At 34.8% G+C, this 26,704-nt stretch overlaps 1 protein-coding gene across 3 annotated transcripts in view; it reads left to right on the forward strand.

Annotated features, from left to right (window-relative positions):
* Window positions 1-26,704, forward strand: part of LOC148942000 (T-box transcription factor TBX3-like) — an 81,291-nt gene that overhangs the window by 50,686 nt on the left and 3,901 nt on the right. For 2 of the 3 annotated variants that reach the window (XM_089103557.1, XM_089103559.1), the window contains exons 5-7: window positions 629-775; window positions 4,412-4,488; window positions 23,716-23,900. In XM_089103557.1, the coding sequence (XP_088959683.1) occupies window positions 629-775; window positions 4,412-4,488; window positions 23,716-23,900 (409 nt within the window). The remainder of the gene's footprint in view (window positions 1-628; window positions 776-4,411; window positions 4,489-23,715; window positions 23,901-26,704) is intronic. The other variant, XM_089103558.1, reaches the window with a different exon arrangement.

Genomic DNA, 26,704 nt, shown 5'->3' on the forward strand with positions numbered 1-26,704 from the left:
TAGCAATTAATATAAAGAATTAATGTTATTACTAATTGTTTATTATCATCCTAATGTTGATTATTAACTATAAATAGTCCATTCATCTATATTATACCAGATATAGAGAATATGGGAGCATAAAACTAGCTAAGAACCTGTCTAAAATTTATTGGTATAAATGTTGACTAGGCGGATGAGGGGTAAACCTACCCCGCCCCGCGATGTTAGTCTGGAGGACCTCTCTAAGATCCCATTTGGAAAAACTAGCAAAAAATCATGAAAAATTCATGTATTTATAAGTTTAAAGGTATTTTTTAAACGATTCATCCCTCAAATACTTGGGGAAAAGTATATTTTCCCCCCTCCTTAGGGGTCTCTTTCCATATATATTTTGGATAATTGTCACCGTTGCGGTTTTTTTTTATATTTTATATTAAAAGACAATTTTGAACAGTAATCCCAAGCCTTCCAATTAATCCCACTGTCCAATTAATTCCAAGTAATCCCACTGTCCTGGGGCTGTATGTAATAAACTTTTTTTGCACTTGTAAAGTGTTGCAAGTTCTGGTTAAAAAAAATAATAAAAAGTATTTATTATTGTGGATTTTAATTTAGTGGATACTAATAAATTTCTGTCTTATTTCAGACTATATTGAATTCAATGCACAAATACCAACCAAGATTCCATCTAGTTCGTGCAAATGATATACTCAAGCTACCTTATAGTACCTTCAGAACCTATGTTTTCAAGGAAACAGAGTTCATCGCAGTCACAGCTTACCAAAATGAAAAGGTAAGACTCTTAAGTTTCTAAGTTGCACGGATATTAATTTGCCAGTTTATTAGCAGTTACAATTTTATCCCAGAGAAATGTTTGCAACTCAGGTCAGTGGAGGGTTCACTGTCTGATACTTATGTTGAAGAGGATTTTGTTTTAAAATACTAAAATGGCAGTTTTTTCATTAAAGGAAAGAAGGTGATAAATTAATCATCTAACAGCTTACTATTAATTAGCCATTAATTAATAGCTTACTATTAATTATATTAATTAATATTAATATATAATTAATATAATATTAATATTAATAATATTAATATTATTATTAATATTATTAATATTAATAATATTAATAATATTAATATTAATATTAATTAATAAAATTAATATTAATTAATATTAATTAATAGCTTACTATTAATTATTTGGGTCATTTATTAGCCACTGCTCCCCCACCTTTCTGGTAACCAGAGAATGCCATGTCGAAAGAATGGGGTCTTCTGAAGCAATCGACGGAGCTTATCACTGACTCACGTTTATTCAAGAAAATTCAATGGGGGGGGGGTTCCAATTTCTAGAAGGCCAAGTATGTTGCTTTCAATTTATTCAATGAAAATACAAAAAAAAATGTTTTAGAATGGAAATACCTTCCCAGATATTAAAAGATATTTTAATATCTGAGTGGGAAAGTCTAAGGGAGAACAGCTCATCTCTAATTGACAAGTGTTTTGATTAAATTAATCAGGAAGGTAAGTTCTGCTTGGGGATAGAATTTGCATCGTCAAATTTTTCCCATTGACTAGCTTAAACAAGTGTTTCGGCAAATAAAATTAAAGAAGATCTATTTGTATAGAGATTTAAGTTCAAGTTTCAAAAAAGTTGCAGAATTAGGTATATTGCGAAGTCGCAATATTAAGTTCATGCAAAACTTCACCTGATAGGTGGTGTTGCCACATAATAATCTTTGTTTCTTATTTATTTGACTTTCACGGTGATTGTAACTTTTAATGTGGAAAAGTAATAAATAAGGCTTGAATCTCGCTTGGAATAAACACCGAAGGTTCTCATAGTTGAAAAATGAGAAACGTTTGGGAGGATACTTTATAATTAAGATGAACATCTACCTATTAAATGTGACTGTAGCTAGTTTCCGTGTGAGCAATTAGCCGACCAGGAGAGGCAAATTTGCCTTCCTCTGTGAGAAAATGATCCCTTGTTTTGTCGCTGATAAACAGTGGTGCTATATGTATTATCCAAAACACACTCAAGAAATTTGTTTTGTTTGATCTGAGTAAGCCGGTTTTTCTCTCGCATTCGGTTATAACTAGCTTATTCTTTCGTAAAAGAAACTACGATGCCGGTATATTTTAATTTAATATTTAATATATAGAGGTGGTTAGTTATATAATATAATGCGTTCTGGGCGGCCTGCTTTCCATAATTCGAAACTATCCCATTTTTCGGGCCTCTCTAAAAAGTCAAGTTTGGTTGATACTAATGAAATAAAATAAAAAAAGGATGAATATATAATAGTTTAGAAACAAATTTGGGCTATATATTTTCATATTAGGGGGAAGGGGGGCAAAGCATACCATATATTAAATACGTAAGCTAACCTAACCTAGGTCCCTCCCCCCCCCAAGAAAAAACAAAACAAAAAACAACGCTTTAAATATCTTAAAACCACGCTATACAATGTATTTCTCTACAGCGGTGTATTGAATCATCTCGTAAAAACGGGTTTTTAATTGTGTCTCTCCCGTTTGACTGTAGCATCTCTTGATGGACTTCTTCAGAGAGGCCCGCAAAATGGGATTGTACCCATAATTCTTTATCGTAGCTTCCATAATTTTGTTTCTATAGTAATATATTTTCATCCCATTTTGGTATATTTCATTATGATTAACCTATTTTTACTTCTCGTGTGTGTTCTGGATAATGTGTAAGTACCTACGAAACTTTTAGACTCTAATTCAAAGAACTTTTCTTTTTTTTGTGATGCTTCCTATAATGTGTGCACACAAGAACGCTTTATCAATGGGAGAGGGAGTACTTTAAAAGATTATATATGGCATACACAGTAAAATAGTAAAACCCTTAAGATTTTAGCCCTTTTTACTTGACTAAGTCCAGCAGGGATGGATCCAGGATTTCTTAGGGGAAGGGGGCGCAAAATAGGTTGAAACTTGCGGTAGGAGCAAGTTTAATTAACGCAAATTTGCGCTAATTAAGTAAATTAAACTATTTTAGACTATGTTAGGGGGGCGCGTGCCACCCTCGCCCCATGGTCCTGGCTCCGTCATTGACGTCCAGGGGAAATTAAAAAATGTCAATATGTTGGAATTTGGCTGACGTGTGTTTGGTGGGCAATTTTTAGCTGAGAAACAAACTTGTTGAAATACGTGAGCACTGTAATTAAGCCCTTTTTGATATGTTCATTAGGCTAAAAAGAAGGAAAAACTATTACTTTGGGCCAATTTTTAGACTACAGCCCGCTTAAGGTGCTACCCCAACACTTTGGAAATTCACCTAATCTTTGTAATTAATGATTTAACTCGTTAAATTTAAATAAAAGAAATGACGAAATAAAGATGAAGTATTTCAAAAGCGTTTAATTATCTCCACACCCAATCATTCACAAATAGGCTTTCAGACACAAAAAACTCACTTCACATCCAGCACATTAAAAAGATAGTTAATTCATATTTAGTAAGTATTAGTATTCAAAAGGTAGTGGCTTTGTAATTAATAGAGCTATTTCTAGGTACAATAAAATGTTACTAATAAATAAATTTGAACTTTGTATGTAAGTCACATGAACAATTTCCACTTTAAGACTAGTATTACTAAAAGCATTAGTAATAATTTTGTATTAGTAATTTTCATCTTGGAGGTAATTTCCCTTCGACTAAATATGTTAAACATTTCGGTTAGAGGCTAAAGATTTGAGGGGGGTAGGGCAAAGAAAAATAGACAGTATATTTTAATTGTGGAAACATCGCCCATACACTAATATTTTGCGAGGATCACTGACCCGCCCTCTCCCTCCTCTACGCACGTACCTGAAATGTTGGACTAAAGGCTATAAACTATTTTAAGTTTCTCTACTTTCTTGTAATTAAAGTAATTGAACGAAAAAGCTATTCAAATAAAAAAAACATGCACTTCCCCTCCCTCAACAAAATAAAATTCCCTGCCCGATCCCTCGTTTGCACTTGAGATTTTTTAGTTGCCATTCCATGTCCCTAGCCTGAGTATTTATAGGAACAATCAAGTCTATTTAGGTTTCAATAATGTTGAAGATAGGGACTCAAAACGCGAATAACTCTGTTTTTGCAAGAGGTATAAGTTAAAGATTAGTTGCATCTATATATATTGAACCACATTTTACTCTATTTTCAAGAATATCAGACCCACATCCTGTAGTGGGTCAATCAGGGGGGCACAATCAGGTCCACATCCTGTATCAGACACATCCTGTGTGGGTCTGATACAAAATAAGAAACGTGATGTGGTGACCGTCTGGAAAAGATGATGTTTTACTTCCTTTACAGGACTTAGGGGTCTAGTTAAAAACGAAGAAGATAATGCTAAAATTGTTATTACCATTTTTTTTATCAAATAAGCATTAGTTTCATTCTTTTTTTTTAGATAACTCAATTGAAAATAGATCACAATCCGTTTGCAAAAGGTTTCCGAGATACTGGAGCTGGAAAGCGGGAAAAGAAGTAAGTATACAACTCTTTGCTTAAATTCAAGTTTTTAGTAATTCCAGATCACTTTCTTTTTTCTAAATGCAATAAAATATCCGTAACATCAAAAAATTTTTCGTCACAATAGATTATGTGCAACATCCTTGCCATATCTTTTTTTTTGGGGGGGGGGGATTCGCTAAAACAGCAAAATAGGTTAATCATATAATAATAGAATACATTGGCAGAACTCTGATAATCTTAAGACTTCAAGAAAAGATGTCGGTTCAGCGGTCCTGCTTCTGCGTCTATCGCTGTTTTCTTCTGGTATTGCCTAAATCATTTATTAGACGTCACATTACTAAAGTTTCTTTGTTTGTACTTCTTAGGAACCGATTTTTAGTTTCAAAAAGACTGAAAGCCTTAGGCCCAAAGGTTCACTTTGTGATTCTTAACTCCGTTTCTTCAACCTTTCAATTTTTAATTCCCCGCCTCTATTAATATGAAATTGCGTACATGCCTAGTATAGAAGCCCTCGGTGTGTAATAAAGGGACACATATTTATACAAATTTGTTTTAATAAAAGTGGTTTACTACTATTATAGTTGCTATAGTGCAGATATTTATATTTATCTGAAAAAAAAACATATTGAATATAGTATACCTATCCCATTTGTAATAGTAAGCCAAAGCACTTTTTTTGTTATATTATAATTAATATATAATAATTTATTAAATGCTACTTAGTATATAAATTTCTTTACCCGTGGGCAATCTCTTTGCAAGTAAGGTACAATGTCACAGCTTCTTTCGAATTAACTTTTTCATTCATTCATGAGGACATCGATCAATAACCTTAAGCTTTGCCCCTCCTGATCTCCATTTTCTTTGGTTTTGGAGAATCGAAGAAATTTCGTAAAACATGAGTATACATGAAAATCCCTTTCTCAGGTCGAAAGTTTTGTCCTCGACTCTCTGGCATGCATTCCCACTTCTCTGTTTTTTCCCCGGATAACATCCTTGATTGTGGAGTCATACATCTTCTAATGTCAAAACTTGCCCCCGTACAAAAGTTTTCCTTGTCCTGACAGCAAAAAGTTTGTAATTTTGACCCTATTGGGTTTATGTCGAATATTAAAGTAATAAATTTAATCTTATATTTACTTCAGTTAAATGTTGAGTCTTAAGTTTAGTATACAATCGATCAATTTGAAGGAAAAAATCAAGAAAAATTGTCAAAAGAAGTCTTATGATTGCATTTAAGTACTTTTTCTGCTTGAACATTACCTAAACATCGTTTTACTGGAATACTTAAAGCTTTTGTGAATGACGTTTTTCCAGTTCGTTTAATATTACAAAATCAATCGACTGCTAAAGCGCAAAAAAATTCTAAAATTTCATTAGCTTGGTAGTTGGAAATACATAAGAATAATCGACTTTTCACCAATCAATAAATTAGAAATCGCTTTTCGTCATTCCCTTGATTTCTTTTCTAAATTAGGGCTCTAAGGTATAGTCAGCCGAAGGGTGCAAGTCCTGACCATGGCCCACCAAAATCTCGCCATACCCCACCGGTGGGACGTGCGCCCCGCGTTGGATCACTGTGTTAGAGCAAGATATAAAATCATTAAATTTCGGGTTGACCTGGGTCCGTAATCCTCTTCCCCCTCGGGAAGTGTCTAATTAGGGACTATATATGAATTATCACCATTGCGCTAAACATAAGACTATAAACAAGTTAAACTAAATAAAAAAAAACAAGTTTTTTTAACTGAAAGTAAGGAGCGACATTAAAACTTAGAACGAACAGAAATTATTCCGTATCTGAAAGGAGTTGTCCCCTCCTCAACGCCTCGCTCTTTATGCTAAATTTTTTTTTATTCTTTTATAAAACAGAGTTGTGAGAAAGAGTCAAACTTTAGCGTAAAGAGCGTGGCGTTGAGGAGGGGACAGCCCCTTTCATATAATTTCTGTTCGTTTTAAATTTTAATGTCGCTTTTACTTTCAGTAAAAAAAAAAATGTTTTTTTTATTTAACAACATAAAAAAAATCGGGTTTTATTGGTTGACTTTTGCAGTTTACGTGATTAGGTAGCTATTCAAATGCTTTTGGGTTGAGGCTTGTCTTTACATTTCGGTTCGAGGAATTTTGAATTATTTTATGTTTGCATTTTTTTTTATTATTTGAGGTCTTCGCATTAATCTTGGTTTTCACTGGCTAAAGTTTTCCCTCGTTTATTACTTCGACGTTTTTTTCTTTATGTCATCAGACTATTTATAAGTAATTGCTCCCAGCAAATTTGAAAAGAGCCATAATATTTTATTAATGATCACGTGGGAGGTCAGAGTCACTCTCGAGTACAGAATAGAAAAACTGACTCAAATAACTCAAATTACGAAAGTAACATACTTGGTTAAGTGAATCAATGGTGTTTAGGAAACCTTCAAAGGCTGCCGCCCTGTAATTATGCATAGTGCATATGCATAAGAAAAATATTATCGGCAGGGAAGTCAAAGAGTAAAGGCGTTAAGGGGTATACATCAACTGATGAGAAGTTGGGAATTGGTTTCTGCAAAAAGTGTTGCGCTAAAACACACAGAACTCGATTAACGTTACCGATGTATGACCTTCTATTAAGATGTGATATTTTTGATTGCATATTTGAGTTTTTGCTTTAAAAAGTAAAGAATAGAAGTGTATTTGACATCATGAAATATATTGTTCAGCAATACTATATATTTTAATGCTAAATTGGCATAACTTGCCACGCCAACCTCTTTAAAATTGCCCCCCATTTATGGGACACTGCGGGACAAGACTAGGGCTTATACTTTCTCCGATTATTATGAACTCCCCTGAGTTTTCGCGAAAGAAAATTAGGTTCTCCAACATCAATCACAAAACTAGCGTTCATAATACCCGAACGTCAACACGAAATACATTTTAATCTTGGGACAAGTTTGGACCCGTTTTCTCCGAGTATTATGAACTTCCCTGAGTTTTTCGCAAAAGAAAATTAGGTTCTCCAAAATCTATCCCAAAACTAGCGTTCGTAAATACTCAAACGTCAAGATGAAATAGATTTTAATTTTTGGACAAATTTGGACGACCCGTTTCGGTACTTGTCTCTTATATAATTAAATAAAAAAAACAAGTATTTTAAACTGAAAGTAAGGAGCGACATTAAAACTTAAAACGAACAGAAAGTATTCCGTATATGAAAGGGGCTGTCCGCTCCTCACCACATCGCTCTTTACGCTAAATTTTTTTATTGTTTAAAAAAATAAAGTTGTGAGACACAGTCAAACTTTAGCGTAAAGAGCGAGGCGTTGAGGAGGGGGCAGCCCCTTTCATATAAGGAATAATTTTTGTTCGTTTTAATTTTTAATGTCGCTCCTTACTTTTAGTTTAAAAAACTTGTTTTTTTTATTTAATTTCTGATCGTTTTTTAGTTAATGCAGCTTTTATTTTGGCTCACCGTCATTGAATAAGTAAAGAAAATTTGCATAAAAATTTTACTTTTCTTTTGCTAAATGGCTGTCTCTAAATTTGATTCTGACGTAATTTACAAATTAACTTACGAACTTCTATATTCGTATATTTTTCTTCTGGCAAAAAATACAAAGTTGCAGATTTTTGTAGATATGAGCTTGAAACCTATGTTGTAGGGTTTTCTGATACGCTGAATCTGACGGTGTGACTTTCAATAAAATAATTTCACTTTTAAGGGATGTTTCCCCCTCTTTAAAAGATTAGGTAAATTTCCTCAGGCTCGTAGCCTTTGATGAGTAATACTAAACTTAATACAATTCATATATTTAGAATCAGCATTATCAGTCAATTCTTTTTATGCATTTATTGACATCACTACTTCGTTTTCTAAATTTTTGCTATCTGTTGAACCGTACCGCTTGTTTTTTTTTATTGTTTTTTTTTATTAAGTTTCTATTATTGCGCATTTGAGGGGGTTCTACCTTTATTAAATATCAAGATCGTTGCGTTAACAGTAAAAAAAAAATTAATTAACACAAACCAGAATCACAAAGGACTTTTAATTAGAATAGATATCTCTTTTGAAAGCACTAAAAAAAACGTAGCGTAAAGAGCGAGGTATTGACTTGGGGGAGAACCCCCTCATATGCGTAACAATTTCTGTTCATTTTAAGTTCTAATTTTGCTTCTTACTTTCAGTGGAAAAAACTTTTTTTTAATTTGATTTCTGATCGTTTTTTAACTAATGCTTGGAAATCAGGCGCCCCCTTCATAGAAATGTCCCTTACCCCAAAGAAACATCCTCCACGGAAAGATTCTCCCGAGTAACCCCCTCCTCCAGCCCCCCCCACCAGAAAAAAATTCTTCTGAAAATGTCTGTATACTTCCCAATAACCAATACAATATGTAAGCAATGGGCAAAGTTCATAACTTGCAGCCCTTCCCCTGGGAACTGTGGGGGATTAAGTCATCGTAAAAGACATGTTTATTAAATATTCGACTATGCTGAACAAAATTGTTATCTCAAAATTTTAATTGGGTGACTTTGAGAAAAAAATGAGCGTGGGAGGGGGTCTAGTGGTCCTCCATTTTTTTTGTCACTTAAATAGGACACTAGAGTTTTTAATTTCCATTCCAATGAGCTCTCTTATGGTAATCTAGGACCACTGGGTCAATACGATTACCCCTGGGGAAAAGAAAAAAAACAAAAAAAACAAACAAATAAACACGAACCCGTGAACTTTCTTCTGGAAAAAAATGCAAAAGTTCACATTTTTGTAGATAGGAGCTTGAAACCTCTACAGTAGGGTTCTCTGATAGGCTGAATATGATGGTATGATTTTCATTAAGGTTCTATAACTTTTAGGGGGTCTTTCCCCCTTTTTTCGAAAATCAGCCAAATTTTATCAGGCGCGTAACTTTTGATAGGTAAAATTAAACTTGATGAAACTTATATATTGGAAATCAGAATTAAAATATGATTCTTTTGATGTATCTATTGGTACCAAAATTCCGTTTTTGAGAGTTTCAGTTACCATTGAGCCGGGTCGCTCCTTACTTACAGTTCGTTACCACGAACTGTTTGAAACACACTCGAGAAGTGAAGTTTGGTGAATGCTAGTGAAATAAAACAAAATTATGAATATATATATAAAATATAATATATATATATATATATATATATATATATATATATATATATATCCGCGGAAATGATCAAAGTTACTGTTATGACCTGCATCAAGTTCTGGACAGCGTTGTTCGCAGTAATCTGGACGACCGCCAAAATCCCTTGGGATTGGAAACGCAGCACGCTTGTGAGGATCTTTAAGAAAGGCGATACGTCCTTCCCAGACAACTGGCGAGGAATCTGCATGCTTTCCATACCTAGCAAATTGCTGACGCACATTTTACTGCAGAGAATCAGCTCGCAGCTCGACAGACACCTTCGCAACGAGCAGCATGGATTCAGACCGAACCGTTCATGTGCAGACTTGATATTCACTCTACGGCTACTGACGGAAGAAAACAGTGAGTGGCACTCCAAAATCTGTGATTTTAATCGATTTTCAGAAGGCATTTGACTCGGTAGACCGCCAAAGTCTGTGGATGATCCTACTGCATTATGGAATCCCTGAAAAGATAGTTTCACTGATTTTTGCGTTTTATGAAGATAGCGAGTGCTGTGTAAAGACACCAGATGGCCAAACCCGTTTCTTTCGCATTCTGTCAGGAGTTAAGCAAGGTTGCGTATTGTCACCGCTACTTTTCGTAGTCTGTATTGATTACATTCTACGAAGTACACAGATGAAATCAATATGAACCCAGAAATATGCCGCAGCAATGTAGATCTTGCTGATGAAATCATCGTCTTGGGATCATGCAAGCAAAGAGTACAAAAACACCTTGGCTAAGTGAGGGAGAGAGGTGGCCATGTCGGCTTGAAAATATATAATGAGAAAAAAAAAATGCATGGCCACCACAGATTCACCCCTGAGCACCACTTGCGGAGACCAACACATATAGCAAGTCGTCCATTTCAAATACTTGGGAAGCATAATAAAAAGTACCGGATCGACCACAAAAGAATTGCTCATAAGAATCGGCCAAGCCAATGGGGCCTTCAATAGATTACGGAAAGTATGGCGGCGCCCAAAGCTTCTCTACACGGATAAAGTTACGACTCTTCAATAGTAATGTTATGCCAGTGCTACTTTACGCTGCCGAAACCTGGCACCTGAACCAGGAACAAGAGCGAAGAATACTTGCTTTCGAAAACACATGTCTCAGAAGAATTCTCAACATCCGTTGGCAGCAGAGAATAACAAACCAATCCATCCGTGACAAGACTGGCCAGCCTCTTGTGACACACATCATAAGAGTCCGCCGATGGAGATACCTTGGCCATGTACTACGTATGGACAATCTCCGACTACCAAATGCAGCGCTCCATTGGCAGCCATCGGATCCACGCCGCAGGGGCAGACCAAGAAACACCCTGCGTCGAACGTACCAGACCGATCTACATAACCTTCACACATCAATCCAACCTCTGTGGGTGGACATAATGGCAGCAGCAAACCGGCGGGAAGATTGGCGGCTCCTTCTTGATGCCCTGGGTGCCTCTGAAGGCACAGGAGGATCTAAGGTCTAAGGTAAGGTTACATTTCTACTTACTTTTAATTTCTCTCAGCTGGCTCCTGTTTCCTCAATACAAATTTTCAAATTGAGGAGATTCACCTAATCACCTTGGGTGGTTGGCTTTTGTTTTGATTCCAATAGATTCCCAATCATCACAAATCCAAGCGTCATTATAGCTTCATTTTTAGTTGGTAAGATTTGATACACAGAAAGCTGATTTTGTCGAACTTTAGACGCCGGAAGTGAAGTGTCTGTTTTCGAAAATAGGGGACTGTTTGTCCCTCTCTGAGACAGACAAGCAAAAATGTAAACTGTAAAACAGAAAAGCAAAAATTGTACATTGTCATGTCTTTACGATAATTTTTTTCTCTGAATTCATGGCAAATAAAAAAAAGTTTTGTTTACTATAAATCATGACTTTTACTAGTTTTTACTAGATTTCGGGAAATTTACTAGATCCTCTAAATTTACTAGATTTATTTTTTTTACGAGATCTAGTAAAATCCTACTGACGGTGGCAATCCTGGATCAGTGACTGTTAAGTCCAGTGCCGTATCCTTTACCTTTTACGTTTATATTGTTTTGTAAGCTTGACCAACAGGTGTGCCCCCCAAACTAAATTTGCGCATAAAAACCTGATTTTGAACACTAATCGTGTTCAAAATCAGGTTTTAAAAAATAGAAATTATTTAATGGTGTTACACCATTAAACAATTTTGTACTCCATAAAAAAAAATAAATGAAAGGACAAGGCGAAAATGTTACACTTTCACCCATATTTTTGCTATAGGGCTCCTCTGATGAAAAAGTAAGGGTAAAGACCACTAAAACTGTAACTTAGACCCACGTATTTAATAGCTATTAACTTGGGGTACAATTGTTGAATGTTGGGCCTTAGAGTCCAGCGTTTGCGCGCTTTTATACATAAGGTATTTAATTATCCACAAACTAACGTATAAATATTTGGACGACAAAAATAAAATCAAATATATCCACAAAGTCTGATATTTAATTGGACCTTTGTGCCGTTCCAACACCAGCGCTTAGGTTGGAAGCATCAGCGCTTAGATCGAAAAGAAGGGGGATATGACAAGGCCCATGTTATGCGGGAAAATTATTTTTGTCGCAAATTGAGGTGGCAGTTTGTGATCTAACTGCTAAAAATAACTTTAAGTAGAATGAATTCCAGTGGTGTAGTTTCTTCAAAGTCCTTGGGGGGAGGGGGCAAAGCTGGTGCCAGTTTTTCCAAATCAAGTGAAAATCACAGCGAAAACAAGTCATATAGTACCATAAAGGTAGAGATACAGTAAAGAAAACTGACCCGTTTCTGTAGATGCTTGAATTATGTAGGATTATCTTAGTTTTGACAAGATCTTTGAAGAAACTAAATTTCAGCTGAGAAAGGGGGGCAAACTGGGTTCTAGGAGGGGCAGTTATCCCCCCTGCCCCATAGAACATTACACCCCTGGTGAATTCTAATTTAAATTAGGAAGCTTAATGAGGATGGTCATTGTTGCTTTTTTTAAACCAAAAACAAATAACCACATTTAAAATTATTTTGCGAGGGATATAAAATTCAACCTCTTCCAACCCAACCTTGGTGCTAGTACGCTAGTATTCATCATAAATATGTTTTTACTGAATTATGTATGACCCCAGAGATAGTCACATTTTGGTAAAACCGCAGTGATTTTTTTTATATTTCTACTATCTTTGGCTTTTTTCTTTACAGTGAAGCTGTGTTTTATTCTGTAACATTTTTTGTACATTTCTTGTATTTATGGTAGTACAAATTGAATTCATACCCAAAAGGGGTGTTTGCACATTAGGGCATTCCTCTCCCATCGAAAAATGAAATAATACGCCAAGTACCACCATTTCATTCAGTTATTCAGTGGCTGAAAAATACCTACAATAGATCGTTAAATTAGTTACACCCTCCCACCTTAAATGGCTTAAACCTCGCACACTTTGGATCGCAACCCTTGGTGGAGCTTTGCATTGACTCCTCTTCCTCCTCCTCTATCAACCTTCCTCCTCCTCTTTCTGTGCTGCCACTCTCGAGCGACAAAAACTTGACTCTGGACGTAGTTTTATAGATTTGACTCGGCATTTTCCCGATATTTTGTTGAATACTTTCGTGGCTTTAAATACCCCTATCTGTAGCTATGACGAAAAAAGTTTGAATTTAACTTTCCAATTTTTTCCTTTGTTATTAAACTAAACTATCAGAAAAGTCTGTGACCCTAATTTCCTTTCTAAAGTTTTCCCTTTTTAATCCAAAGTTTTGAACAATTTCCTAGCGTAGCCGCCTTCTAAAATCTTTTTAGAAATGTAAGAACCGGAAAAGACTTTAAGACCAACAAATCACCGTCAGCGCCTGTTATAATGTCTGCTAGCAAAGATTTCCGGACTTGTTAGAACAGTCTCAGAGGCTAGTAGTCGAGACTATATTTCTTTCACTCCCCTCAGAACATTAGAGATTAGAGTCACTAGGTCAATAGCAAAGTGGACCAGAGAAATGTTTCAGCTTCTAGCACTAGTAATTTAGCTGACGATTCTTGCCCTCTGATATATTTTTTCATACCGAATGTGTATAGGTATACTTCCTTTTCCGTCTTGGTGGATTGCATTATTCACTAGTATATGGAAAATAATAATCAGAAAGGACTCCCGTTGGGTGTTTTCTAAGTGGCCTAAGAAATAAATTAAAGAAGGAAAATACAAGCAAGGGGCTTCTTAATTTCAAACATAGCGTACTGGTTGGCGCGCTGGGCATGCAGTTCTGTGTCCGTAACGGCAGGGGTTCGAGTCCTGGTATCGCTTATTATTTGCTTTGGGATGGGGGTCAGCAGTGTGACTGTAAGTTCCGCCAGAGTTGACCCATTTCCTGATGGTTACCTGGAGAAATCTGCTGGAAAACACGGGAAACGTCGGATGATTTGCCCCCACCCACATATAGCACTCCCCTCCGAAGGCAGAAAATCTGGAGATCGGTACCTGCGCTACGCAGATTTTTGTTTGCAGGCGGAAAAGTTTTTTACTTGTCTATGCACCAAAATTGACGCAAAAAATGTTGCACGTCTTTGTTTGATGCTAACACGGGCTAATTCTTTGGAGTAAGACTTTTTTCTAAGAGGAGCGAATCAAAACTCAAGAGAAAAATATTTTTAGGCCCCTATCTTTTCTTGATGAGACAGGGGCTCTTCGGGTCAATTCTTATTCCTCTCACTCTGACGTCCCTGTGTAGAAGCATTTATATACAGACACACACACAGTTGGCTATCACCTGATAAAGAATTCTTGTTTTTTTTTTTCTAAATTTGCTAACAAAACTTCATATTGCGCTCCTAGCCAGGCATCTTCATAAGAGGCCCTAGCTATATGATCTTCCGGAATTCTAAGAAATTGTGCGAGCAGCGCCACATAGTAGTGGTGGAGCCAAGTCCTGTACCTTTAATATCGTCAAAATTGTCCAATCGTTTTTCTTTTTTTTCTTTTAAGTAAATTCCCACACACACATTACAACAACAATTCTCTAATTTTATGCTTTATTTACTACATTACTCCCAAAGAAGTTATTACTTTTTGATAGAATAAAAATTGAATGATCTATAACAATAAATTATAATATTTGATTCTACATTATAATATATAGTATTTTTGTAATGTCATAAATCATGCCCGAAAACTTTTGATTGGTAAAAAAAAGATGTTAAAATAAAAACGATGTTTTTTTTACTTTCTATACAGAGTCGTATCCAGGATTTTTTTTCGAGGGGGGGGGACAACAAAACTGTAAAAACACATCAAAATTTTTTATATTCATTTTTATTATGTTTTTAGGAGTCGGAAAAACTTTTCAGGGGGGGGGGAGATTCAAACCCTCTAACTCCCCCTTCAGGGTACGGTCCTGATTCTATAGTCTATACTTCCAGATTTCCTTTTAAAAATTGTCGTGTATGTAACAACATATTATGATTATAAGATGAAAGTGTCGTCGCATCGGTTTAAAGAAGAAATAGAAAAAAAAAAATTAAATGTTCCGCCAGTCATTTTCTCCTCATTGGTTGGAATTTAATGAAATAAAATTGGGTCAGAAAGCATTGAAGATTACAGAAGAGGTCTTACTTAAACATGACCGTCCTAGAGCGTTTAATGTATTTAGATAATTTTTAACTGGAGGTATGAACTCCTGGGAAAATCTGCATCTCTAACATACTTACTACCAGGGTTGTTACCCGGTGAAAAAAATCATTAGGTCTTAGGTAGTTTTGGTGGATTTAGTGACCTACTTCAATAATCTAGCGATTTATGTGCTGATTTAGTGACTTTTTTTTTGGGGGGGGGGGAGGAGGGAATATAATAAATCACTAGGGGTGACAACCCTGCTTACCATCCCTAGGGGGTAAGCTTTTATTTATTTATTTTAAATAGTGTAATAAAACCGATACTCTTACAACCTTGAGTTCCATTTTAAAAATGTTCATGTTGTTGTTTACCTAGAAAAGATAAAAATATATTTACATATGCCGTGACTAGATAAAAGCTCAGAAAAGGGACTTCTTCATTTTACAGTATTATTGAAGAGCGCAAGGTAATATTTTGGCTACATTGTTTAAACAAGAATAGAGCTAGGGTAAGGGAATGAAATGGGAACTGGTGTAAACATTCACTTCGACTTTTAGAAGTTATTTTTAGCGTGCTTAGTTTCGGAATAATTTCTATAATAGAAATGAATCGGAAACTGAGAAAACCATTTTGCTTGCAAAGCGAAATGGCTCAATCCCTGAATATAAGAATTGACTGAATAACAAATCCCGCATTGACAAAAACCTTAAAAATGGAACTATGATTTAAAGTTAGAAACATTGAAGTGTTGTTTTTTTGCCTGCTTAGTACCTGCAATTTTTGGCACCTGTTTCGTTCCTAATCTGCAATTTTACCCTAATCCCAAATCAAATTGATAAAATTCTAGATGAGCTGCTTTTTGCTACCTTGGATAGGCGTTAGGTTAGGAAAATGAAACTTTGAGGGATGAATCTACAGACTAAAGTATGTCACAGGAAAGTTTTCTGAGGTACCTACCTCCACTCCTTCTTCTTCTAGAAGGCAAGGCCGTATCCAGGGGTGGTTACCCGGTTTGAACCCCCCCCCCCCAAAATTTTTGACCGAGTTGAAAATGAGTCGAAAATTAGTAAAACCTAAGTAAAAATCAGTAAAATTAGTCAAAAACTGAATCAAAAATTAGTACCCCCCCCCCCCCCGAACAAAAATCCTGGATCCGCCCTTGCTAGAAGGCACCGACCTTTTATGACCTAAAAAAAATCTTCGTGTTATAAAAGTGGAATCTTTCAAAATAAATCTTCTGCTTAAAGGAAGTACAAGAAAAGTGTTTTCAGCTTCACAACTTCGCTCAATCCCAATTTATGAGGTTTCAAAGATTTACAAATACATTACGACAAATTTGTGAAAAAAAAAACCATTGACATGGCTTAAAATTCTGCAGAGACAACGAGACTTAAAACTGAAAATTAAGCTATAATGTTGTTTTGTCCAAACTCCTATAGGTGCCTGTCAATTAGTGAAATTTCGAAGACTTAGAAATCAGACGGGGGTTACCATAGTAGCTGGGAAATACCTTCCCGAAGTATTCCTTAGGTCCTGGGTTCATTACCGAAAGTTTGAGTTTCCTAACTTAACCAGTTTCCAAGAGAGTGAAAAGTGGCTTGTTTAGAATTTTACCATTAATAGTTTCTAAGAAAGTTCTTAACCCAAAACTGCAGGAGACTTGTCTTTTTAGGTTGGGTACTTTAGAATGTGCAGGAGGTTAAAGAGCCCCAAAGGTTGTCACCAATGTCAGCTTAAAGTTTGCTAGTCTGTTTAACCAGCCTATGTAAAACCAGCCTCTTCTAGTCTGTAAAACATCATCAGTTTTTCTACTGATGACGGTCACTGCATATGTGACCGAAATATGTGGTATTTTTGTGAATTTCTATCACTGTTTGTGAAAAACTATCTATTAAAAGGATTTTATCCCTATTTTAACTTTTATTTAACTAGCCATGAATTTCCTAAGTTAACCTATGTGTGTTCTATGCAGATCCGATTTTGAGCTAAAGTAATTCTTGAAAAAAAATTAGTCTGGTTTATTGATTGGCTACTTACCGAAAAACTTAAGCTTTAGCTCGATCAAAATGCATATTAATAATATATATTATTCAAGTGTTAGTAATTTCTTAGGCAACGCTGCCCTTCCATTTACAATTGCATGATTTTGCCCGTTATAATATATTTGTATTACAATTGTAGTTTAATTATCAAATTATCTTTGAAAATCTATAATTTTTTTTTAATGGAGTTGCCAAACGCTGTAGCAAAAGTGGTGCTATTGTTTTTTTGTTTTTTTTTTTCATCTTTCTACGTTAAGTTGCCAAGGTTCGGGCTTTTTTCACTTTTCTGATCCTAATTTGTAGGGATATAGAAACAAGGTAGTATGGAATTCTCTAGACTATGCCATATTTTTTCAAAAAGAGTTAATCGGACACCATAAAATAGACAACTAACTTAAAAAGGACTCAGTTGTTGGACTTACCACTGTAGCTCGCACTAGTTACAAGTTACTTTTATTTAGTAAATTCACCTGCAACTACAATTTTAGGTAGGATTTCAAACAGCTCTAGATTGACTAAATTAGGCTGAAACTGACTAAATATAATTTTTCCCTTTTTTATATTGTTTATCATTGACTATTTTTATATTTACTGTTGACACAATTGACTTTTTATTGTAGACAATTGACCATGTATTTTCTTTCTTCAAATCTAAAGTTTAAGTGCTTACAATTTGCAGTTGAATTCAGCATTTTAAGTAGTTGTTAATGTTGACTATTTAAATAGAATTTACAAATAGGGGTGTAATTTTCTTTTGGGCAGGGGACAGTCCCTTTCAGACCTCGGACCCCACCCTCCCCCAGAACCCAGTTTGCTCTCCCCAGCTGAAATTTAGTTTCTTCAAGAATCTTGTCAAAGCTAAGTATATTTCAAGCACCAACAGAAACGGGTTGGTTTTGTTTAATATATCTTTACCTTTATGGTATAATATGGCGCATTTTTTAGTTTTCACTATCATTTTCACTTGATTTTGGAAAATTGGTCCCAACTCCCACCCCCCAGGATTTTGTCAAAATTACGCCACTGTTTATAAATGTAGAATGAGACTAAACTCAGTTTATCCCACTCCCAGTGCAAACACCGTTGTAAGCGGTATCAGAGGTATCTGGTTCTGAAAAAAGAACAAAAAAACGGGTTTTTCAGGTATTTAGTAAACAATACAGGATTTTCACCGTTGTGCCTGACTGGGCTCTTAAAAGAGCTGTCAAAAAGACATTTCACAAAAGTGAATAGCAACAAAAAAAAAGTTTTGTGTAATAAAAGTAAACATTTAGAGTCCCTTGTGACTTGATCTTTATCTTGATGACAGTTATGATCATAGTTAAGCACGAACGTAGGGCTTAAAACACCCTGAAACGAATTTCTTAATCCACTTCGTCCTCTCTAATTTAAGGCTCAGCTAAACTTTTCGCCTTGAAACTCAGGAATATACTCCCCCACCCCTCACCCCTGCGTATGTAACCCGAAAATTTTTTGGGAAGCTTGTTCACCTACCCGTGCGAAGGATAAGATAAGTTGCTCTTGCACGCTATCGTCTAAGGAAAGCTTATTAGAGAAATATAAGTTCTGTTATTAAAGGTTCAGCCATACGTATCTAAGTCCAATAAATTGTCTGCCTCTTAGGCGACAGAGAAAATAGATGTTGAACTGCAAACAAGGGTCTTCGTAGTTCTCTACGGCGCCAGTTTTCGATGTGTGTCACGAATCATCCCCCTTATCTTCCTGTTACCCTTTATTTACTCTAAAACTCTGTTAATCAGTGTTTCTGTATCATCTTACAACGACACAGTTTGTCAGTCGGTTGAATAAATAAGGAATGATGTCGGTTTCTCTGTGAGGTTGATCTCTTGGGATAATTTTGAGATAGCTTAAGGTTGAAAGGGCGGCCACTAATCAAGCTTTGGCGCACGGGCGGGACGGCAGTGATCTCTGAAACCGAGAAATTTTCTAAGCTAATGAAGCTATTCAAAAGTAATGAACCTAAATGGATATTCGGACGGTCTTTAAGGGGGAACAAAATAACAAGTAAATCGGATGGTGTGTTTGTTGTCTTTTTGGGGGGAATAGGTTCTCATGTTTTTTTTCTCGAATTGATGTCCCACACTGTATAAGAACTGGCCCAGCTCAAAAGGTCCTTCAAGTTATTCGTTACAAATTAGGTCCTTCGTAACATCTGAATGGACAATCACAGGTGAATTTACTACACAACTAATAATGCTTTGGACCTCGTGATCCTAGGACTATTTGCTGAAAGTTTTAAGTTTCTAGTTTGAATAGTGTAGCTGCTAACCACTGAAGAGATAAATACATAAGAACTTGAATTTAACAGATAAATCTGCTATCTTACAAATAATTACCTATTTTGAATATACTTTAAATGCATGAAAAAAATTTGTTTTTTCATAACATTATATTTCCCGTTAGTACTAATTCTCTCTGAAGTATGGAAGCCTAATTTGCATTCTCATAGTTCTAGGATTATATGAAGAAAACTTCGCTTCCAGCCAGTGACGTTATTTAGGAGGGGGCTTGGGGCCCTTAATCACCCCTCTCCTTTCAAGTATTTTGCTCTTCTCCTAGGCTTTGAAAATTACTTTTTTTGTGTGTTTGCATTGAAAAAGGGCTTTATTAGTATTTTCATTAAAAAAAAAAAAAAAGACAGTTTGCCCTCCTTGATAGAAGTATATTTTTGGTCTCCTCTCTCTAATTTACTTAAATCTACTCCACTGTTTCTAGCTTGATATATATATATATATATATATATATATATATATATATATATATATATATATATATATATATATATATATATATATATATATATATATATATATATATATATATATATATATATATATATATATATATATATATATATATATATATATATATATATATATATATATATATATATATATATATATATATATATATATATATATATATATATATATATATATATATATATATATATATATATATATATATATAGAGAGAGAGAGAGAGAGAGAGAGAGAGAGAGTATAGAGGAATCTACTTCTGAACTTCAATTTACTTTGTCTGCATATTTTACCAAAGAAACTTATGTTTGTCTCAAAATCAAAAGTACTTTGATTAGTTTTAACTTCTAATGTGCTGATTCCAAGTGCTGTACCATGGTTCTATCAGCACATCATAGCATGTGCTGATTCTGTGATGTGCTGGTTCTAATGTGGTTATACCTTTTCAGCTTTCAAAATATCTTTTACTCTAAAGACAGAGTTGTAAATCAGGTGTTGGATTGGATATTTGCTTCTTTTTTTAATCTTTAATCATGTTCATGATTAAAGTTAAAATAGCAGAATGTTTTTGTTCTTCCATTTTAACTTTAAGGCGCCTAAGTTGAAAAATATGGCTTTCATAATCAGAAATCCAAAAATAAAAGTTCGTCATACACGCAATAGTGCTTTCCAATCTTTTTTCTAAAATAGAGAGTTAATGTAAGAATTGAAAAGTTTTATTGACAGCAACTTTTAACAGAAAAAAAGTTTTGGGAAATCTGTAGAAAAAGTAGTTGCCCAAGGAAGATAATAAAGCCCAATTTTGAGTTGGCTGAGCGTGAGACCTTGAATTGGAAAGCAGATCACGGAAAGCTCGCGACGTCATGTCTTCACTGAATATTTTAGAAAGTTATATTGAACACTGAGAATGACTTTTTTGAACTCTGTGAATAATTTATCTTGTTAAAAATCAATTGTTTTGTAACAAAAATACCATGCTACAAACTTTAAACACGGATATGTTTTTATATCAGAAGGAAGATAACAAGGAATAGGGTCAATCTATAATATGAATCATTCAGAAGATAGTCTATTAAAGAAAAATAGTGAAATTCAAAAAATAAAATACCTTACTGATTTGACATGAATCGATTTCATCATTCGAGCGGAAAAAAGGTCAGATTTTTGGACGGTATAATAAAAATTGACTTAATGGCTGCTTTCACCTCTTCAAACTAGTGTAAACATAATTAATCTCCGGTATATTATTTTAAGCCTCCTGTTATTTTAACCGTGAGAAAAATATTACCGATTTTTAAATAAATTAACTGCTTACTACAAAAGAAGAGATAAGAGTAGTGGCGTAATTTTGTCGAAATCCCGGTGGGGGGGGGGGCAAAGTTGGAGCTAATTTTCACAAATCAAATGAAAATTACAGTAAAACTAAAAAATTAGCCATTTAGTACCATAAAGGTACTATTTAGTACTACAAAGGTAATTTATAGTACTACGGAGACAAATTTGTACTAAAAAATACGGATTTGCTTCCGTTGACGCCTGAATTATACATTTTTATCTTAGTTTTGACAATACTCTGTATAAACTTAAATTCTAAATGGGGAGGCAAACCCAGGTCGGAGGAGGGGGACAAACCGATGTCTGGGAGGGGATGTTTCCCCCTTGCCCCATAGCAAACTACGCCCATGTATAAGAGCTCAAATTTAAACGAGGCATGAAGCTAAAGTTTTTTTTTTTGAGAATTCAAATTTAAAAAAAATCGAACATCGAAATTACTAATATTCAGAATACTTGTTATTAATTTTTTGCTTTTAACTTTACAAAAAGTAATTTTGTTTTATCCTCTAAAATGTGTCTTCTGGTCAATACAAGTTTCTATAATATTTGTATCAAGATTCAATGTGGTTATGCGAGCCTCAGGGCTATTAGTGGATTTTCGGTTACTTTGAACTGTAATTTGATTCCACCTATTCCTGGAACCGTGATAATAATAGGCCTATATATTAGTCTGAATGAATATCCTTTCCTTACCATGATGAAAAAATTTATATTTTCAAAACAAATTACTGAATCTGTGGAAAATTAAGAGTAAAATTCATTAAAAAAAATCGATTTTAGATATACGCCCTTCGAAAGTTTCTGAAAGTGCATACCTAAAGATTTTCTCTTCTCATGCAGCTTGCGATGATAGAAAAATGGAACTTTTGTAGATTAATGGGCATTTTGACGCTAAACTGGAATATAGCCAATTTATATCCAGTAACTAGTTTTTTAGCTGTCTTCTCTAAATAATTGATTTGCCGAGTTCCACAATCTGGTAGGAATAGTAGAAGTCGGGTTAAAATACTTATTTTTTGTTAACATAAAGTTTGTAGCAATAACAATAATGTTTATTGTTAAAATACTTAATGCTTGTAAAATTAAATGAAAGCCCGTGCGAGACTTTAATGAGACTTTATAAGAACAGAAGTTTTTTAAATTTTTCTTTCCGATTGACTAAGATAAATACAATTCAATATTATCATCAACTACTACTAATAATAATAAAAATAACTAACCACAGGACCAAGCCGCTTGAGGCCAGCACAGCCTCGCCCGCTTCTCCTCCATCCTAATTTATACAAAGCCTCCTTCCTTACACCCTCCCAGGAAGTTCCTATTTCCCTTAAATCTTTCTTTACGCCATCTTCCCACCCCAACCGCGGATGACCTACTTTCCGTTTAGCTCTAGATATTTGGCTGAAAAGGACAGCCTTCGATCATCTGCACAAATATTAAATGGATTACAAAACTGGACATAAAAATGAGCGTACTCGATCTGGTTTCGTAAAAGTATAAGCTAAGTATTTATATAAACTCTAGGATTTACGGAAATAATGTGGCTAATTCTGATATCTCTCTAACAAGGAAATCTAATAAGAGCGCTCACAGGGAAGGCCAAAGGCTGGAACATAGCCCCTTCCTCCTGCTCTTCTAAAAAGTACAATATTTGTAATTTGAAAAGGAAGGAAGGAATGGGTGGATGGGGTGGTAGGGTGAATGGATATGGCAGGGAGGAACGGGTGGATGGGAGGTCGGGAGGTAGAGATTAATTTGGATTTGATAATATGAAGGAGTTTGGTTTGCTTTTTTCCCCATTTTTTAGTTTATTTAGTTGTTGTTTGTTCGTGTGTTTTTTAAATGGCTAGCCGTTTTACTGCACGTCAGCAAAAACTTAAGTTTTTTCATTAGTGCAGTAGTTGTAAATTGTGAAGTGTTATAATCGTGTTTATTAAAAAAGAAAAAGTAAAAACGTAAAATAAAAAAATATGGCAACTTTGGAAATAAATCATTTTTTAATTTTAGCCCCATCTTCTAAAGCGGTTTGAAGCCCCTCCCCCGCCTATTAACACTTCTATGTGTGTCTTTGGAGTCTAGTGTCTCATGTCAATATTATGAAAATTTAGTTCAGTAGCTGGTCATATAGCATTTATGACAGGAAAGATATAATATTTCTTCAACTGGTAATGTTTTAATCCGACGGGACTGTTTAATAGTTGTTGTTTTTCTTCTTTTTTTTTTACGGAAATAAGTTAACTGCTGTTTCGTTTCAGACGTTAGGTAGATGACATTGTAGTATTGTGATAAAATGTTTATATTACTACGTTTATGTTAATGGTCATATGTTTCATAGAAATTAGTTTTTCTAGAAGGCAAGCCATTCTGGCCACGCAGAGACCCGACGAGACAAATCAACTTCGGAGTAACTTCACTAGTCCTACCGCTGGAAGATCTAGTGCACTGGAAGACGAGGAGAAGGTTGACGTTGTCTCAACGGATGATAATCAAGCTGAATCTAGTTTCTCAAGTCAACATCCTTTAGATAGTGAGTTTTGAAATTACTTTTTCGTTTTATATTACATAGGCTATTATTTTCCTTTAAATTCAGCAGCGTAGCTAAAAAAGGTATTAAATTGGCTGCAGCCAAAAAGCGTCGAACAATTTTATTATTTTTTTTATTATTATTATTATTATTATTAGATTTACTTCCCACTCTCTAAGAACAAGTAAGTTCTATTGATCCGTTGAATCTGTATTATTGCATTTTACATGGTTTTAAGGTAGCCTATTTATGCGTTTATCCTCTCTTTTAAGTTACTAAAATACGTTACGGATTCCTTTCTCCCTTCTAGAAATGTTTTGAAATTTGAAGTTTGACATCGATTTGTTTGTAGTTTTTGGATACAAAAGCGCATTTGGAAGGACAGGATACTGGTGCGAACACCCCCCCCCCCTCTGAAAATTTGTCCGACTCGTAAAGAAGTAACACAAATGTAAATAAAAACAATTTTATGCGTTTTTAAAGTTTTTTTTTTAATTTTAATCCACCCCCTCTCGGGACAAAAATCCTGGATCGGCCTTTGTTTGGATGGCTAAAAAATGTCATCAGTTTATACGCAAGTGTATCTTAATCTCATTGAAAAAACTCTAAACGTATTTTCCAGTCCGCTCTCCGATTAACGGTGTCGATTCACGTAAACATCGGGAAGGGGGCAAAATTTGTCTGTTCAAATCTGGGAGAGGGCATTTTTTTTTTTTTTTTACTTCTAAAAGGAAAATACGCAAAAAAACATCTTTCCATGAAAATAACCCAAAAAAGGTTCATTTTAAATTCAGAGGGTCAAAAAATCTAGGGAGGCAATCCCCCTGGCCTTTCCCCAGTAGACTACACTGTCTTGTGTAGAATTGATGAAGTGTAACATAGTATTTTTTGAATTAATGCAGTCGCATTGCTTAAACAGCCGTTTTAAGAAGATATCTACTGTTTACTATGCAAAGTGAGATACGGCTGTTGTTTGAAGTTCCTAGTACTGATAAACCCAAGAAATAAAGGAGATGCGCCTAGGATAGTGTATTAATCTTTGTTTTAACACGCGAATTATCTATAGTGATAAAGTCATCAGTGCAATGCAATATCTAAGGCACAAGTTAAAAAAAAACACATTTTCACCAGTCTTCGCGCTGTTCTAATTTGTTCTTGTTCTTCTCATTGGGGATAATTATGTCATTGGGTTTATTAGTTTCATACGTATCCATTCAATGAGCCAGAATTATGATGTTACTTACGACTTTTTCTTAGAGATTGACTCCTAACTTGCTTAGAAAATAGGAAAACTTTTAACCACTTAACCATGTATTTTTTCAATAAATAAACACAAATTACACAAACTGAATTTCTAAAATGTTGTTCGGTGGGTAAAGCTGAATATCAGCTGCCAAGTGACAGCAAAATTGTGGAATTACGTTGAGAAATTAAAACCTTGGAAGAAAAAACAATATACCAACTTTTTTGTAGGGAATGTAAATCTTAAGTTTGACTGGTTTATTTAAAAAAGAAAGACAAAAAAACGCCATAATGGGATACAGTCTGTTGAAGTCAGTTGTAACACGCCAGAATATCGCTTTCGTTAAACACAGTTTGGACGGATGGAACTGAACTTTTGCAAAATTTTAAGCTTTTAGCTTAGTCTTTTGGCACTCCACTGTCAAGTTTTTTTTTAGTTAACAAGCTAGGGGTGTGCTATTGTCGAAAAGGGTTTATTTGTCATTCGCTGTAAGTTGACACCCATACCACTTGCAGAACTCAAATAAAGTATCCATATTTGAACTAGGTCTAAGCTGAATATACATATACCGTATATACATTATACGTTTTTACTGCAGAGAAACATGGATATTAGTTGTCTAAAATCAATATAAAAAAAAAAATCTGAAAACATGTCTGAACTTAGTCTTTAAGAATGAAGTCGTCAAGAGATTTGATAAGCTTCGCCTCTTAAAAATTTATTTCTAGGTTGACCATTTCTTGAGTATTTTACTTGATGGACTAACGTTCGTTAGCCCTCTTCTCCCTAAAACCAGGATAAATGTCTGTATTTGGACTGTTCTATATATTATCAATCGATACATGAAACACATGGCAATGTAGTTTTTTTTACGTTTTTTGTTATGGAAAAATTCCTTAGAAACAGAAAACTAAGTACTTTTACAAACTTCGAAATGTTCATTAAAAATTTTGGATCCCTTCGCATTTTACTCTGGATTTGCACCCGTGAATAACAGGATTCGCTGTTTCTCTTCGCGCCACTGTTTGTCAAGGCGAAATTTGGAACCATCTCCTATGAAATACACTGATTCTTTGCACAAGCGAAGTCAAGCGAAGGGTTAACAGAGGTGTGAAATGCAGCAATAAAATAAATTGAAAGACTAGCGGCATATCGAGCGTTTTTGTGTGCATGGAGCTGTGATTTGTGCAAGGTGGAAGAAGCAAGTTAAAAAAAAAAAAAATAGAAAAATGCAAGAAAACCATCTAAAATGCGCAAAAACAAGTAATGTCCAAGGCTACTATATTCTCTAAAAATGTTTGGCAAGTCACCTGCCCGAGCTGCATGTGAATCTGACTTAAGATCGTGGAAAATATGATAAATGTGTTGTGATTTCAAATTGGCAAGGCTAATAAATAGGTCCACTATCTTTTCCAATTTCCAAATGCAACGAAGGAGGATCGTAAGGAAGTCAACCCCTCTTAGGAGGTTTTTTTTTCTCAAGACATTTGAACTACAAAGGAAACAATGTTATGAAAAATAAATAAAATAATGATTAACGGAAGCATTCAAAGTATTATTTCTA

This window comes from Artemia sp. Qi Xiang Cuo, chromosome 17, assembly GCF_049724085.1.
Source record: "Artemia sp. Qi Xiang Cuo chromosome 17, ASM4972408v1, whole genome shotgun sequence".
NCBI lineage: Eukaryota > Metazoa > Arthropoda > Branchiopoda > Anostraca > Artemiidae > Artemia > Artemia sp. Qi Xiang Cuo.